The 18645-nt window shown below is 40.0% G+C and overlaps 1 protein-coding gene across 10 annotated transcripts in view; it reads left to right on the top strand.

Annotated features, from left to right (window-relative positions):
- TMEM117 (transmembrane protein 117) overlaps positions 1-16433 on the top strand; it is a 326908-nt gene extending 310475 nt beyond the window's left edge. For 7 of the 10 annotated variants that reach the window (XM_039505195.1, XM_039505170.1, XM_039505162.1 and 4 more), the window contains 2 exons: positions 3834-3963; positions 14643-16433. In XM_039505195.1, the coding sequence (XP_039361129.1) occupies positions 3834-3963; positions 14643-15283 (771 nt within the window). In that variant the 3' untranslated portion in view covers positions 15284-16433. Of the gene's footprint in view, positions 1-3833; positions 3964-14642 lie in introns of those variants that run through there. The other 3 variants (XR_005589582.1, XM_039505241.1, XR_005589583.1) reach the window with 2 other exon arrangements.
- The last annotated feature ends 2212 nt before the right edge of the window (positions 16434-18645 follow it).

The raw sequence follows: 18645 nt of genomic DNA, 5'->3' as shown, positions 1-18645 counted from the left end.
TTTGTTATGAAATGTATTCAAGAGACAAAATAACCAATATCAATCAGGTTTATTGCTAAAAGTCAATGATACTATAGTACAGGAAGAAAGGCTTAATACAATACCAGTTTCTGGGAAGCTTCTCATGCAGCGTATTTAAATTAATCTTACTGAGAAGGTGTGCTCCCAAATGTATACATTTCAACTGTTAGTATTTATTGGATGATTTTACAAATTACAAAACCCTTTACACATTATTAAAATCCAAAACACCAGTTTGTCCCAGTTCCTTAACGTGTTGTTCTGGACCTTTCTTTATTTTTGTTTTGGATACTAACATTCCAGGTAACATAACTGGTCCGTGAAGGTACCTCCCCAGCTTGTACCAGAGCAGAACATTAATGTATTTTGTCTTTAACAAGTTTCTAATGCCAAAGCTGACGTCAGTTTTGTAAAGAGATACTTAGTATAAGTAAACAGGATTATAAAACGACAGGCCAATTTAGTACATGTAACTGCTGGAAATGTATACAATATAATGTTATATTGATATTATGTGCTTCATGCATATTAATATATGTGATGTCAATGATATATATTAATAATGTGATTGATATATAATTAGCCCAGCATACATTGGTCAACAGGTCCAACACTTGTCGCTTGTATTATCAGGGCAACATCTTTGCCAAATTAATGCATGAAACAGTGGTGAGGACATTTATATATGATTTATAATACTTTAATAAACTGCCTAAGCAGCAATACATGATTAATACAACTAAAACTAATTTCCTTATAATACAAACAAAGCTTTAAATGCAACTTCTATCCTAGTTTGGGAAATTAGTATTTTAAGATCCCCATTATTGCTCAGGTCATTTAAGGCTTCTTTTGCCTTGCGCATGTTATTGCTAATTTGAATAATGTGAGTGACTTTTTAACTTTAAGGTTAGTGGGTCAATATGCATGTTAAAAACTGGTGGATTTTTTTTTATCCTGATACTGGGGCTCACTTTAGGTCATGGATTCACTTGAAAAAAAATGGGATAGACATTATTATAGTGTGTTCCACAGCGCTATGTCTGTGAGAAGTAACACAAAAATTGAGAGTAATTGTCTTCTGTTGGAGTTTTGCATGCATAGCACTTCCAGGATCAGGCCCCTTCTTGCCAGATTTGTTATATATAAATTGTTTGCCAAGTTAATCACAGGAGCTAAGACTATTACTGCAGGTTAAAAGAATCAATTTCTGATTAAGTTTTTATAATTAAGTGTATCATGAACTTAATTTCCTTTTTTAAAATACAGGAATAGGCATACATATGCTTAGATTAATTTTGTACTATTAGTAGATACTATAGGTTCATCATTACCATTTTGAAGTGAATATTTAAGTGCATAATTATATGCATTTAAAGTCATAATCAAATCACATATTCTAATGTAAACAATATTCCAATTCAGGTGGCTCACTCAAGATTAAGATAGACATATTCACTAGCAACAAAGAATCCTGTGGCACCTTATAGACTAACAGACCTTTTGCAGCATGAGCTTTCGTGGGTGAATACCCACTACTACAAGTGGGTATTCACCCACGAAAGCTCATGCTGCAAAAGGTCTGTTAGTCTATAAGGTGCCACAGGATTCTTTGTTGCTTTTACAGATCCAGACTAACACGGCTACCCCTCTGATATATTCACTAGCAGGTGGCTATAAAAGAAAAGCACAGAATCATAGAAATGTAGGGCTGGAAGGGACTTTGAGAGGTCATCCAGTCCTGTCCTCTGTGCTGAGACAGGACCAAGTATACCTAGACCATCCTGTTTATCTAAGCTGTTCTTAAAAACCTCCAGTGATGGGGATTCCACAACCCCCCTTGGAAACATATTCCAGTGCTTAATTATCCGTGTAGTTAGAAAGTTTTTCCTAATATCTAATGTAAACCTCCCTTCCTGCAGATTAAACCAATTACCTCTTGTCCTACCTTCAGAGGGCATGGACAACAATCGATCACTATTCTCTTAATGTATTTGAAGATGGTTATCCAGTCCCCCGCCCATAATCTTCTTTTCTCAAGACTAAACGTGTCCAATTTTTTAAACTTTTCCTCGTGGGTCAGATTTTTGAAGCCTTTCATCATTTTTCTTGTTCGCTGGACTTTCTCCAATTTGTCCACATCTTTCTTAAAGTGTGGCACTCAGAACTGGACACAGAGTATTGGTGTTTTTTTGCAAGTGCATCACACTGTTGACTCTCATTCAGTTTTTTAATGATTATAACCCCCAGATCATTATCAGAAGTACTACTGCTGTCTGTACTATTGCCTAGCCACTTATTCCCCATTTTGTTGTTTTCCTTCCTAAGTTTACTACTTTGCACTTGTCTATAGTGAATTTCATCTTGTTGATTTCAGACCAATCCATCAATTTGTCAAGATCATTTTTAATTCTTATCCTCCTTCTCCAAAGTGCTAGCAACCCCTTACAACCCCATCCACAAATTTTATAAGCATATTCTCCACACCATTATCCAAGTAAACCCCCCTAGATATGTCCCCCTAGTTGGACAGCAAACCATTGATAACTACTCTTTAAGTACAGTCTGTCAACTCGTTTTGCACCCACATTATAATAATTTAATCTAGACCACATTTCCATAGTTTGTTTATGAGACCATCATGTCGGACTGTGTCAAAAGCCTTACTAAAATTAAGAAATATTACATCTACAGCTTCCTCCCATCCACTAGGCCAATAACCCTATCAAAGAAGGAAATTAATTTCATTTGCCATGATTTGTTCTTGTCAAATCCATGTTGCTTAGTACTCATAACCATTTTGTCCTTTAGGTGCTAGCAAAGTGATTGTTTAATAATTAATTCCATTATCTTTCAAGGTATCTAAGCTAGGCTGACTGTTCTGTAATCCCCCAGGTCGTCTTTGTTCATCTTTTTAAAGATAGGTACTATGTTTGCCCCCTCCATACCTCTGGGACCTCATTCATCCTCCAGGAGTCCTCAGAGATAACTGCTGATGGTTCTGAGATTGCTTCAGCTAGTTCCTTAAGTACCATATGATGAATTTCATCAGGCCCTGTTGATTTGAATACATCTAATTTAGCTAAATACTATTTGATCTGTTCTTTCACTATTTTGCTTTTCTGCGTCTTCCTCCTTGTTGTTAATATTAATTGTGTTAAGTATCAGGTCACAATTTACCTTTTTAGTGAAGACTGAAGCAAAAATAGGCATTGGCCTTGTTTATGTCATCCATTATTAGCTCTCCTTCCCCAATAAGTAGAGAACCTACACTTTCCTTATCTTTCTCTTGCTCCAAATATATTTATAGAACTACTTCTTAATTGCTTTTTATGTCCTTTGTTAGGTATAATGCATTTTGTGCCTTAACTTTTCTGATTTTGTCCCTATATGCTTGTGCTATTCTTTGGTACTCCTCCTTAGCAGTTTGTTCAACTCCTTTTTCCCTTAAATTTTCTTCCTATGGGACCTTACCTCCAAGTTCTCCAAGTTTGTTAAAGTCTGCTTTTTTGAAGTCCATTTTCCTTATTCAGCTGATCTCACTCCCTCCTTTCCGTCGAATCATGAAATCTATAATTTCATGATCACTTTTACCCAACTTGCCATCAAATTCTCAACCAATTCCTCCCAGTTAGTCAGAACCAACTCTAAAATGGCTGTCCCCCGAAACAAAATGTTGTCCCAAGAACTTTCCATATTTTTATGTTTTGCCATATTACTTGTCAGAATCCTTTTCCTACTATTTATTTATACCATTTTATAGGGGGGTAATATATTGTGAGAAGTTATTTTTTCTGTTGTTTCTTTAACAGGATTGGGAGTTTCCACATTTCATGGGTGATGTTGACGTAAATCTTCCTGGCTTGCCATATGCACATCTGCAGTTCAAACTACCTTACTTCCAAAATATCTTCAAGGAAGAATATCACATACATATAACAGGTATGTAATCTTATATATGGTGATAGCTATCTCACATGGTACTCTTTTCTGCTGGGGTGAGTCTGTTGACCATATGATTTTTACCCAGATTATGTTTTTTCTTCAAAATAACCCATTAGTGAAGAGAACAAGAATATATATTCCATGAACCAAACAGACCTACAATTTTCCAAGGTGTTTGCAACTTCTCGTGCCATTAAATACTACCTATTGTTGCTGAAGAAATCATATTTATCTGAAACGATTCTCCTGGGGAATTAACAGGTTATTACATTTTCAGATCTGTTCCGCTTTCAGATCGCTTCAATATATTTGATTATATTCTTTCTTAACTCCAGTCATTCTCATCCAGGAAAGAGCTACACCTTTATCAGTCCTTTAACCAGAAGCAGACAGCAGAGTGATCACAAATCAAAGGAGGTTGTAGATGTTCTAAAGCATGGCGAATTTAGAAATAAAGGACCCAATCCTAAAGTACGACTGAGTCATGCTCAGTGCAAGAGCCATGAGGGCTGTAAGATGTGGGCTGAAGGTTAGTAGTATGCCTCATGGAATAAGTGTGTGTGTGTTTCAGGGAGATTGTAATGTGAAAGGGGTTTCTTTCTGTGTCATAAGAAAGGGAAGCCATTCCATACATGGGGGCAGCATGGGACAAGTACAGCAAATACAGGAGTTGGAGAATGTTGAGAATGGCAGTGTTGACAGAGCAAAGGAAGAAGAAATTAGTGAAACAGTGATGTGGTGGCCAGGGTGGAGTTGAATAGGGCCTTGAAGCTGAGGATGGGTAGTGTAAACTTGGTACCATGGGCAAGTAGTAGAAACCATGGTAGCAGACAATATTATCCAGAAGTAAAGTATAAGTGAAGGGGCCAATGATAGAGCCATGTTGGATTCCCATATGGAAGGAGAAAGAGACATCAAAGAATAGGCCTAAGGTGAGGTCAGAGAGAAAGTAGATGAACCATGAGAGGACAGGGTCACAAAAGGCAAGGGAAAAGAAGTTGCCAAGAAGGAGGGATTGATGAACAGTACTGAAGATCAAGGAAGATGGAACTGAGCACCTGTGGCTAAGGCAGGAGGACATTTTGTGAGACTTTGGAGATGGCATTTTCAGTGAAACAGAAATCTGACTGGAGTGGATGTAGACATGAGCTAGAGCAGTGTTTCTCAAATGCGACCACCATGGCCTTATGTGGCCACCAGGGGCTTTTCTTGCAGCCACAGCCTCCTGATCTCTGATGGGGTGGGAGCAGCAGCCCCTCTCCCTCCTTGGTGCTCCTGGGGGCACAGCCTTGGTGTTGTTTGCGGGGGCCACCAGAAGGTATTGGGCCCTGCCCCCCTCTGGAGACAGCTGGGGAATAATGCTGGAGGAGCAGGCTGCCGGTGAGTTCAGGCTTTGGGCTTCACCCCTTGGGTAGCGGGGCAGCAGGCTCTGGCCACAGGGCTTCAGGCTCTGTCCCTAGCCATGGGGCATCAAGCTCTGACCCCCGCTGCCTCCCTTGGCTACCCACTCACCCACTCATCCCCATCAGCCCTGGCCCCTGATCCCCCATCTAGGGCTTAATTTATCCCCAGATTTGCTGGGGCTAAGTTTGCTGTGAAAAGGGATATGTGTATGTTTAATATCACTTTTCACAGCAGACTTACTAGCTAGCAATAAATATGTTACGATGATTTGGACGTATCTATGTGCATATTTAGTTGTTTTCCCTAAAGCTAATTAAGTATTTTAGGGAAAAGTGTGAGAATGTCCACCAGCAAGAGTTGGTGGCCACACTCTGAGACCACCAAATAATTTGTCCTCAGAACCCCTGATCTAGAGGAAAGGAAATCAATGCAGGAATTGTAAATTGCTCATTGAAAAGGAGAAGGGAGATGGGCTGGTAGTAGGAAAGACAGATGGAGGAAAGGAGTGTTTTAGGAGGTTGTGTTATATGGGGTATGCCTTAAAATGGAGAGAAAAGAGACAAAAGAGGTAGTAGGTAAGAGTACGGCAAGAGAGGCCAGTAACAGTGAAGGGATAGAGACAAAGGGATTGCAGGAGGGATTGGAAATTAGGAGCATATGTGTGACCTCATGGCCACTATACAGGCTAAAGGCGGAGAAAGTATGGGAGGGGCAAATGTATACAAGAAGGGAGTACATAAATCTTCTCTTTGAAGTCAGTAGAGAGAGAGAGAGAGAGAGAGAGAGGAGAGGAAACGAGAGCTCAAGGAAGGTGTCAAAAGTAGCAGATACATGACATGGGTTGTGGGTATGGGATTCAAAAACAGTGGAGAAGTCGTGGTGTTTTGTGAGGAGTCAGTACTGAAGATGGAGAACATGAATTTGCTGTGAAGCAAGCGCACAAGGTCCCTAGATTTCATCCAGAGCTGTTAACTATTGTTTGAGCAGAAGACAAGGAACTGGATGGGAGTGTGAACCATGGTGATTGTTGGTGGGGGACACTCTGCAGTGGCTGAAGGAGATAAAGGAATTAAGGGTGGTACAGAGTGTAGATGACAAAACAATGAATGGAAGAAGAGGGAATAAAGGGCAAAGAAGAGTGACTCAGGGATACAGAGAAGTCAGGGGTATTGATGGTTGAAGGTTGTTCAATAGAAGGGAGAATGAGTAACATTAAAGAAAATAAGGTAGTGACAAAACAACAACTGAAATCTTTCCTTTAACTACTGTCTGTGCTGCTGTTTGAAAACAGACCAGCTAAGGGAAATCGATACCTGTGCATTATAGAGTTCTCTGCAGAAAGAAATGGAGGCCTCTTTGATGTTTTGGAGAGGAGGCATTCTTGAATGAGAATGAGCTTGTGAATAGGGACTGAGGAATATTTTCTCTCCTGGCTAAGAATTAATAAGACCCATTTATTAGATTACTAGACAAATCAATCCATTTGAGTGCATGTCACATACCCTGGATACTGAGTGCCTCAGTGCTACACCACCCTTCAGGATATCTAAAAACAGCTGTTACCATAGATGGCATGAGACCCTTCCTTTGGGTGGGTGTTTTACCTGGACCATCTGTTCTTGCTGTCAGCTCTCCATCATTTACAGCATTTTCAAGCTCTAGTTACTGTGTGCAGATACAGCAATTCTCAATTAAAATCAAGGAGCTAATGAAAAAATCAGGAATAACCAATTAAAATATTTAAGACAGTAGCCTAATAAGAATGCCTAATTCGAACAGATCTTTTTTGGAAAAGAAATTCCCTTTCTTGATAATAATATTGGTGAAGTAGAGGAGTCTGGGGATGGAAACAATGTTTAGTTTAGTATAGGGATGAGCTCAAGCTGCAAAATTGCGATCTGGATCCAGTCTCTGAATATTGTCCACCCCTGAGGTCTTGAGCTGGGTTCATATTTTGATCCCTGGTCAAGTCTGATGTGGGTGCAGCTGGTTTACATAGCATCCCCAGTGTAATCAGTTAGTAAAACCAGCCTAGTGAAAAAGCATACCCATGTAGCAGTAGTTCTGTGCTGGCACTAGCAGACCAGGGAAAAGGGAGCATGACTGGAGAAAAGGGGGCATAGCTGGGCTGCTCCTTTGCTACCCGGATACTGGGCTGCTCTTTTGGCCACTTGAGGCTGTTGCAAGTCAGCCTAAATTAGAGCAGCACGAAGATCAGGTAAGTGCAAAGGGTTGCTTAGCCACTTTTTCTCTGCTATGCTCAATGTATTTTTTGCTGCATTCAATGCGGCTTGAAGATTTTGTGGTTACAATTCTCATGATTGCAAAGAAAAGCTTTAAAGTACTACTTGAGTGCACCCCAAAGGCTCAAAAACACCAAACAAGCCCAGAAGACAAAAAGAAGCCTAAATGTATTGTTTTTAAGCCAATCTCATGATTTTTTAACCTTTTGGAGTTGGCAATACGGCAGAACTAACATCTTCCGTTCCTAGTTCTCATGCTTTAGTGTAATTGTCATTTATTATTTTTAAAAAATCTCATTTTTCCTGGAAAGACAGTATTGCTTTCTGCTTTAATTCTTTTGTACCTAGGAATTCCTAGTGTGTTTAGTCCATGTTAAATATTTTTATCCTGTTTTCAGCCTTGCTTTTATCTCTGAATATCAGAAAGAGCATGAATTTTTGCATCTGCTTAAGTCATCTGGATTTCCCTTGACAGATGGTTCACTGCAGTGTATGTGCTTTCCTTCCTGGGCTGCAGTTTACGAAAATACACAGTGTAGCCTAGTTTCTGCAGTACCTAGGGAAATCTGTACTACTTAAAAGTAAATGTTGTTACCGAACCTTCATATTCTTTCGTTGTTAAAAATGCATCTAGAGGCCAGGCGGGTATTTTTTAATACCAACATATTATTGTACCACACAGGAGATCCAGAGTCTTGAGCTACCCAAACTCTGGATAGGTTTCAAGTTGGAAATGCTGTGTGTCAAGTGTCAAAACAGAGGGGTGGGGGGAGATTAGGCTCACCATTCATTAAGACTCCTTATTGGGCAGTTTTTGGAGAGGCATTACTGCCCATCTCAGAAAGGACTAGGCAATCCAGCCAGAGGTGAAAGGGTCTCAGTGCTGGATGTCATCTGAATGGCAAGAATGGCTTGGGCAGGTAACCCAAAAGTAGCATGTCTAGGTCCAGGATGAGCACTGCCTGCACAGAGATGCCTGAGGGAGCCTGTAGGCAAAAATAGAACAGTTAGAGGCAAAACCAAAGCAATCCAGGCACACAGGTTCTGAGAGAAATCTCCGAGGGCTTCCTGTTTGGTTCAGCTGTGTACAGTATGTGTGTATGCATCTATCGAATAACATCAACATAGCAGCAAAGCACGCAGCTATCCAAGTGCGTTACAGAGATGTGTGAGCGTTTTTATCCACATTACACATGGGGAAACTGAGACAAAAGAGGTTACAGCCAATATTTTCTGAAGTAGACTCTGGTTTTGGATGCCTAACTTGAGGCTGCTTGAGCCTGATTTTAATCTGTGCAGCTACAATTCCATTAGCCTCAGTGGGAACAGTGGGTCCCCAGCTACACCTGGGACAGGCTTTCAGGAGCACTCTTGCAAGCTGGACCCACCAAAACAAAGGCACCTGAAATCAGAGGCCAGTTTTGAAAATTTGGGGCTGAGGGCCTTGCCCAGATCACACAGCGAGTCAGTGTCATGGGGATTGCAACTCAGGTGTCTGACACTTGTGTGTACGTACACGTATGCCTTTGGAGACCTTTTAAAAGTGGGCATATTTCAATATTTAATGGACAAAAGTAGATGCAATGCTGGAAAGGGTAAAATGAAAAAGCCCTACTTTAACTGTGAGAGCAAATTCTAAGATAAAAGGTCCCCTCATTTTAAACATAGATATCCAGGAATGTCTGATAGACTGAGTACTCAACCTTTGGATCCACTTGGGTCCCTTTGTGCTACTTTTCTGGTATAAAGGAGACATATACCTGGCAAATCTGGATAGGTGGGAATCCCCTTGTCACTCTAGTGGGAATCCCCAGGTAGTTTAGAGCCACACGCAGTTCTTGTGTCGACAACACATTGTTTCCATTTAATTTACCAAATTGGCTCATTGTTTGACCCACACAGCCATACCTAATGGCATCAAGACATTAAAACAAACAAACAAAAGAAAGAAAAAGAAACACAAAACAGGTGTTTGTGGTGTTTTGGTCCCAGCTGGAAGGAATATCAACTTAATCTAAATTGCGCTGTCATTTGTTCAGCTGATTAAAGACATGTTGGTTGATGTCGTAACTTTTAAAATTAATTCGCCTGTTGTTTTATCACTTTTCATCAGCTACAAAAACAAAATTACCTTGACAATAACAGTTTGAAAATCAATGTTTCATTACACAACTGAAATATAAAGGAACTAATCCGCTAAAAACTGTGAAGTGAATGCAACTTCATTAGAAGAGATAGTGAAATAACTTTATTGGAAAGGTTAATGGAAATAATAGATGGGTTACTACCACAGCTCCATGCAGAGATACATTACACTTTCTCTGTGAAATAACAGGGGCATATAGCTAATAGCTAATGTAAAAGTACAAAGTTTCTCATTTTCATTGACTGATTACTTTAAAAAACACCTTTCAATTAAAAGATTTCTTCATTTATAAGGTCCTCATCCAGCAAAGGCCTTACTCACTTGCTTAACTTCAAACACATGGGTAGGCCCAGAGATTTCAATGACATGCATGTTTCAAGGATGTATGTTTACATCCTTTGCTGGACCAGCAACTAAATGTTTGCCTATTTCCCAAATGTATGTTAGACGTTTTGTTTTGACTGCTTGATGGCATGTGCTTTCACCCTTGAGTGAGCACGCAGTATAATTACTACATTAAACAGCTTGCATATGAGGACAGAGTAAAAAGACTGGGACTGTTCAGCTTGGAAAAGCAGTGACTGAGGGAGGGAGATGATAGAGGTCTATAAAATTGTGACTGGTATGGGAAAAGTGAATAGGGAAGTGTTCACCTAACGCACAAACCAGGGGTCACCCAATGAAATGAATAGGCATCAGGTTTAAAACTAACATGAAATACTTCACACAACGCACAGTCAACTTGTGGAAGTCATTGCCAGGCGATGCTGTAAGGGCCAAAATATAACTGGGTTTAAAAAATTAGCTAAGCCCATGGAGGATAGGTCCATCAATGGCTATTAGCCATAGAATCATAGAATCTCAGGGTTGGAAGGGACCTCAGGAGGTCATCTAGTCCAACCCCCTATGTATCCCTAAACCTCTGACTGCTAGAACCTGGGACTGGACAACAGGGGATGGTGACATGTTGGGGGCACACAGGGTCACATGCTCCCCCCAGATTTCTGCCTCCCATTTATCCCAGAGATTTTCAAACTGTGGGGCATGCCTCGCTAGTGGTTGCACCCCACAATTTGAAAACCATCACCTCCTGCCAGGAGCCAGAAGATCAGAAGCTGGTGGGAGCTGCCCGGCCTGCTCGGGCTCCTGGCTCTCTGTGCTGTGGGAGTGGGGATGTTGGCTGGCTGCCTGGAAGCCCTCCCTGCCCTGCTTCCTGAGGTGGGCCACCTCTGCATGGCCAGGCACTCCCCAGGCAGGGTAGGCAGCACAGCTCTAAGTTGTGCCCCTGACACACTCTTGCCTCTGTCCTGAAGGAGCCTGGTGCCAGCCAGTGATCCCCCCTGGAGCCAGCCTCTGCCCATGGAGCCTGGCTGCCATGAGATGCTCCCTGAGGAGCTCCCTGGAGTACTCATCCCCCTTGGGTACCTGCCCCTCAGTAACCCGGTCACACCCCAGTCCCCACCCAGAGACCTGCCATTGCTGCCAGGTCACTTTCCCCACACTCCCTGCGCGCAGAGCAGATCTTCCCCTTGCTCCCCTAGGCTGCCCTGCCCCAGCCCCTTGGCTTCCAGGCTTGTGGTCACACAGCCATTGCACGAGCCTGGTGCCCAGCCCTGGTGCTGGGGGCAGGCGGCTGCTGGCAGAGCTGACTTGTTCCCGCCAGCTCTGGAAACCAGGGCTGTGAGAATGGAGCAACCCCTAGGGTTACCATATTTCAAGTACCCAAATAGAGGACACTACTGGGGGTGGAGGGGAGGAACTGGGGGGTATTTGGGAGGCTGCTGGGGGTGTCTGTGTACTGGGAGGGATATTTAGGGATTATTGGAGGGGGCATTTGAAGGGCACTGGAGGAGGTACCTGCAGCAGGGACATGCACTGGAGTTGGGCTGCCAGTGCTTGGGGGGGGGGGGAGGGGAAGGCTCTCACTTCCCCCCATTCTCCTATCCCCGTCTCTTATGTACTAGATTTTATACTCCTTGCCCATTGGTAGCATTATGCATTTTTTCCCAAGGGACATGTTTCTCTGGCACAGTGAAGCATCACCTTGGATGAAGGCACCCAGCATCAGAAAAAAATAACAGGATCCTATTCACATGAGGAGAGGGGAAAAGCCACTCTAAGTGGCCAGCATCAGGGAGGAGGCTTGGGCTATGCCTCAAGGGAGGGGCTACACTAGAAAGAAGCCACTCTAAAATGAATGTAGGTGGATACGCACATGAACATAAGCTCACATTGCAATTCTACGTTTAAGAGGGTTAATATAATCCTTGGTTGCAATGAATAGAAGAATTGTGAGTAGGAAAGTGGTGTGAACTCAGTATATGGCATTAGTAGGACTCTTACTGAATACAGTATTCAGTTGTGGTCTCCACACTTTAAAAAATGTGTTGAAAGACTGCATATGGTTCAGAGATGTGCCAGAAGAATGATTCAGAGTCTGTAAAACTTGCTTTGTAGTGAGAGATTTAAGAAGCTCAATCTATTTAGTTTATAACAAAGAAGGTTAAGAGGTAACTTGATCACAGTCTCGAAGGCACAGATCCTTAAAGTATTTTAGGGCCTAACACCCATGGGTTAGGTGTTAGGCCCCTAAATACATTTGAGGATCTGGGCATAAGCACCTACACAGGAAGGATATTTCTGATAGGAACTCTTTAATCTAGCAGACAAAGGCATAAGAAAACCCAATGACTGGAAGCTGAAGCTAGACAAATTCAAACTAGATAAAAGGCAAATATTTTAAATAGTGAGGGTAATTAACCATTATAACAATTTACCAAATGATGTGGTGGATTTTCCATCACTTGAAGTCTTTAAATCAAGACTGGATGTCTTTCTAAAAGATATGCTCTAGCCCAACTAGATGTTATGGGCCTGATGCTGAAATTATTGGGTGATGTTCTTTGGTCTGTGTTATGCAGGAGTCTAGACTCGTAATGGTCCCTTTTGGACTGGACATCTACAGCTCTATACAGGAGTGGCAGTCTCAGTATAACGTACATTGCATTATTCTTAATTTTTTTCCTAACTTCAATCTCTTCCATTACTCCTCCTATCCTTCTGCACTTGCAGGTGTGTCAGCCTAAAGCAAAGTATTATACTCTTCCTACAAATGCCCATACCAGTCCACCCATTTCCTACCATCCCCTACACCTAGCAAGGCTCTCTGCAGAGCCACCTGCCTTGTTTCCATAGAAACAAAAAGCACAGCTACATAGCCTGTTTCTAGTGGTGCCAATCAGAGAAGAAAGCATGTGAGGAGGTAGCTCCTCCAGGCAGGCTGAAGAGGCATTAGAGGACCCTCCTGAATGCAGGTGATGGCCTCATAGCCTGTGTGGGAGGAGGTGTGAAAACCACTAGTGACCTATTTCCAACTCTGAGCTTGGCACGCAAACTGAATTGTATGTGCAACCCAGCAGGAACCTTTACATTCAGAGTGAAAAATATAGCAGAGGTTTGATAATGAGTGTGGTGCCATAAAATATTACAAACCAGGTTACTGTTGCAGTCAGGACTGCAAAGGTAACTGACAGGCACAAAAGATGTTTTGGGTGCAATGAAATCTTAGTTTTGCATCTAGGGGCATGGTGGTTTAGAATTTGTATTTGTGTTTCTTGGTATGTTGTGTTTTTTTTTATTTTTATGAGTATTATTAATGTCTCAGGGACCATTTAAGGGACTAAAGTAATAGGAAATATGAGGCTAACGTCTGCTCTCAGCTATGCTGGTGAAAATCCAGAATAATACCAATAGCTTCAGTGGTGTTTGTGAGGACTTATAATGTTGAAACTGACGGCAGAATTTCCTCCCTCGTCTTTCAGTAATTTAGTTTCTGGATAGGGCAATACCACAGGAAAATTAATGCTCATGTTTATTCTCATCCAGAATGGCCATCTGGGTTAAAAAAGCCCTTTAAAAACATAAATACAAATACCAAACTATAAGGGGTTACTTTACTGAGACATTCAAATTAATGGCAGAACATGAGTGCACAGCCTGACAGTAATTTCAACCATACCACTGATTAGCAAACCAATAAAGTAACTCATCTTTGAGATTCTCTTTCCTGTGTATATTTTTATTTACTAAAAATTAATATCAACATTGGTGATGACTAGCAAAACTACTCCTTAGTGTCTTATGTGCAAAATCACATAATGCAGCAGTTAGATATACTTGTGCATCCACGGTCCTAAAATGTCTTTAACTGTATGTGTATGTGATGAGTTCTTGGACACTGCTAATACAATGTCAAGGTAAGATCTTTAGATGGTGCCAGTTAATAAGTAGACTCTGACAATACTGCAATGGCATCTATACAAAGAATAGAGTTAGTAAAGTAGTATCTTGTATGTACTTTGGATACCATGTCTCAGAACCGCCATACCTCCCACGTACATATGTCTGGGCTTCACTGCATGAGTACTAATCAATCACAGTACATACTATTAAAGCAATGTAATTGCCATCCTTTCAAAGCATCTCACCACTAGCATACAAAGAGTTCTATCAAATGTAGCTTTTTCAAGGAGAATATTCCTGCAACTATTTTTAAAATCCTGAAATGAGTTCTTTTTAGGTTGATTGATGTAAACTACATCACCTAATGGTTTAATCAACAGGTCACCTACAAACTGCAGTGTGAATTCAATTGATATACTGTTGTACTGCTTTACAAAATGATTTATTATGTGCCTAGACATAATTATGCAATACTAAGAGAGATTCAAGAATAAATCTGGGTCTGCTGAGAATTTCATTATAACTTAGTTTTACAGGTTAATTGAAAGAAAATTTTTATCTGAGGGGCATTTACTCTATCAGCATGGTTGTGATACTTATAAAAAGGACATCGGATGACACTGTTTTCTTTTTTCAAACAGGTAAATGGTTTAACTATGGAATTATCTTTCTGGTTTTAATCCTGGATCTAAATATGTGGAAGAATCAAATATTTTACAAACCTCATGAATATGGTCAGTATATTGGTCCTGGACAGAAGATCTACACAGTGGAGGACTCAGAAAGCTTAAAGGACCTTAACAGAACCAAGTTATCCTGGGATTGGAGATCAAATAACACAAACCCTCTGACTAACAGGACTTACGCTGAGGGAGACATGTTCTTGCATAGCAGATATACAGGGATTAGCCTTGATGTCAAATGCCTGGCCTTCATTCCATGTTTGCTGGCTTTTGCTTTGTTTGGGTTCTTCATCTGGTTCTTTGGGCGATTTCAGAAAACTGAGCAAGGCACGGAGAATCTGGACAAATCATACACAAGAATGAAAAGGAAGTCGCCATCAGACATGGGAATGACACGAGAAAATACACAGGTTTTAGTGGAGAAAACTTTAAGTTTTCAAGATCCACATTTAGTATCCATAAAATCAGACTTAAGTGAAATTGTCTTTAATTCTTCCCTTCTAACTTCTGAAAACTTGAGCTTACAGTTGAATGAACAAGACAGCCCATTACAACCAATGACAGCGGATTCTGCCCCTAAGAGTGATCCCATGACCTAGAGCAAATGACCCAGAAAACAAAGATTTAAATAACCAATTATTGTGAGAGTTCAGTTTTTGTAAGTTAAGGTTTACATCATGTTTAGCACAAGAAATATAACCTGTACCACAAAGGTGCTCAACACGCTTTTTTTAGGAATTTTGTTTTCTATTTGTATTATAATATATGTGCCTACTCTATAGCTAACATTCCTTTATAGATTGCGTCTCAGAATCGCACAAACTATTTATTAATTCATTGATGTTCCTGTATAATAGTGAATTAGATGAAAATTCTAACCGTGGTGGTGCCTTGAAACATTAAACTGATTTTTAACTCAACACAGAAAGATATAAAGACCAATTCTTCTAACCTATTTTGCAAGGGTTTTTTTACATGCAATTATTTAGAATGCCATTTGATTTCTTACCAATAGATGTAGAGATTTCTGAAGAACGATTCCTGATAAGATGTCACACTAACGGTTGACTTTGTTATTTACTCAGCTGTAGAGTCAGTGACTTTGATAACTGGACTGCAGAGAAGCATTTTGATTACCTTTTAATTTTTGCTGGCTGGCTGCCAAACACAAATACAGCTTCATAACAGAGTAACAGTAGAGCATGGGTCACTACTTGTGAAAATAGGACTTTCTCTATCAGTAATTGCAATTACATGATAATGCCAATTATGTTTTTCATAATTAAAGATAAACTGCTGCTTCAGTAAAACTCCTGCCCTTCACCTTTCAGAAACAAAGGTTAAAATGCATAGTTAGAGCAACATTGACATATCCCATCATCAACACAAACCTGTGCAATGCCAAAGAACCAGTGTAGTGATTACAGGAAAGAACCCAGAGCCCATAGCCTTCAGTGTTTGTACAACTTTGTGTAACTATGGTTTGGGATACATTATGCTGGGAAATGTACAACACAACTGACAGCTTTAACTTCTTCAAAGACTGAAGCAATGGTGTGGGGGCTGGGGAGTGACTGCATGGAATAGATTAGCAAGTGATTTGTCCTGAATCTTTTTTGCCCCTTTCAAGAATTAAACACTGTCCATTAATAAATAATAGAACCCAGCAGCAAAAACATGGAGGAATTGTTTTTGCAGCCTTTTTAAAGGCTACTCGGAATATGAATTCCTCAGCTGTCTGTTCAAACAATATACACTAAAAACATAGCAAATCTAAAATACCAGAAAAACTCTGACTTGCCTCTAATTTAGTTTCATAAATTGTTGTTACAAGTTACTAAATAAGAAGTCATTTTAAAGTCTAAATTATTTCCCTGTCAGTTACTGATGTTGCTGTATTTTGTTTTCATGATTTTTTTTAATCTCAGTTGTTTTGATCTATCTGCTTTTAAGTTTTCAGCATGGTGAATTTAGCATGCATAATAGAACTATGCATTTATTATCTATCACTTGAGAGCCAATTTAATAAACATCATTCAACAATTGTTTATCATGTGGCAGGAACCTATCCCGTTAGGTTTTTTTTCTTTTGTTTTGTTTTAACATTTCACCCATACTTTGTCCTACTTAGAATCATAAATATTTCTGGCATTAAAAAATACAGACATCAAAATCATTGTAATATCAAAACAAACCATTTTGCCTATGGAACAGTTAATATTTTATCAAGAGAAAGTTTCCTTTTTAATGAGGCTGAATTTTTATCCACCAGAAATTATAGCTATTAAAAAAATCTATTATTAGCATTTGGTTAGTGCAGCCTGTAAACTTGTTCAGTCTATTTAAGATAGAATTTATATATTCAAAGCCAAGCTATTAACTACTTATGGTAAAATACTGTCAGATTTTGCCTTTACTGTGTAGGAGGTGATTATATTTATGCTTTTTGTCCAAGTAGGATTTGGTATGGACAAAGAGAGAGACAAAATGGCTAATTATTTGTACAAACACATGCTCCTCCATGTGATTTGGAAGACTTACTCCAAAATGTCAAACCCTTCTGTGGATTGCTTTGTTTTTTCTGTGCATAGGGTGGCTAAGTCCATTAATATATAAGCAGAAAATGAAAGACTGACTTGAGTCTTGCTGCTTGCATGATTACATGACTCTGAAGTAACCGTTATTAAGCAACTGATCCACAGCTAAAATAATTCGGTGACCTTACAAGTTAATGCTTTTAAGGTCGCCACAAGAGAGAGAAAATCAAGTAATCCTGAGATTTTCCATGAGTGCTCAAATTAATAGCCAAGCAGAGAAACTGTACCCAAAATGGATTCAAAAGGAGTCACAGGATTCAGCATGACCTTTGCGGTCAACTCTGCACTTTAGTTAAAGGAAGCACTTGAAAAGGCACTAGTTTTACAATAACTGTTGCCATATATATTGTAAACACAGAAGTAGATATGTCCATTCTTTCCATGGCAGTCCTTATTTAACATTCACAATATGCTTTGTTACATCAAAATGGAAACCTTTTCTAATCTAAGGGCCTTATCCAGCACCAATACCCATGACCGTGATATGAATGGTCTACCTACCACAGAAAATGAAAATAACCTCCAAGGACTCCAAACCCTCGTCCTCATGAGTGAGTTGGAGAGGTTGGGAGGGCGGGGGGGTGGGGGAGGGAGAACTTGTGGTTCTCAAGCCTGAGCCATGCAGGAGTTGCTGTCCCTTTATGGCTGAACTATATCTGCTTTGTGAGAGAATGTATTTGGTACAGTATCTTTTTTCATTCACATATATTGCAAGATACCATGATAACAGGTACCCTAAAAATAATAGCAAAGATCATCCCAGGGATAAGCATACAGGATTTACGAGTATACAAGTGCTTACAAACTTCTATATGAGTATCTGTAGTGATTACATTTGGTCTCACAGAAATGATGTGGAACAAATGGAGGGTAAGTAGATTTTTGAAACAGCCCTTAAAAACAGACTCTGCTTATTTGGCTTTAGGTTTTTGGTTTTTTAATTATTTATTCGGAAGAAATGGCCCATATCCTCAAGGAGACACTTCAGTACTGCCCTCCTTATTTTATAATGCTCCAGGAAATTGCTTCACTCTACCTCACTTCTTCCCCCATTCCTTCAGGCCTTCATCTCTGGTTCTTCCTAAAATTTGGTATTATTAGTTTTAGAACATTCTCCTCTGCAGTTGCCATTACCTGGAACAATTTTTCTCTAATTTCCCACCTGTCAGCTCCCCATCTATAAAATCCCAGCCAAACCTGTCTCTTTTCTCCCTAGTACATTTCTCTTCCCCGCTACTATTTTTTTAACATTTAGCTGTATTAAATGTTAAATTAAATTAAATTTTAGCTCTATTATCTGCCTCGCTGAATGCTTTTGAGTTAATTTGCATGAAAAGTTAACTTGTTCTGTTTTAAATATACTT

Source organism: Mauremys reevesii, linkage group 1, assembly GCF_016161935.1.
Source record: "Mauremys reevesii isolate NIE-2019 linkage group 1, ASM1616193v1, whole genome shotgun sequence".
NCBI classification, from domain to species: Eukaryota; Metazoa; Chordata; order Testudines; family Geoemydidae; genus Mauremys; species Mauremys reevesii.
Note: the sequence above shows the minus strand (reverse complement) of the source record. Positions and strands in the feature narration are given on the sequence as shown.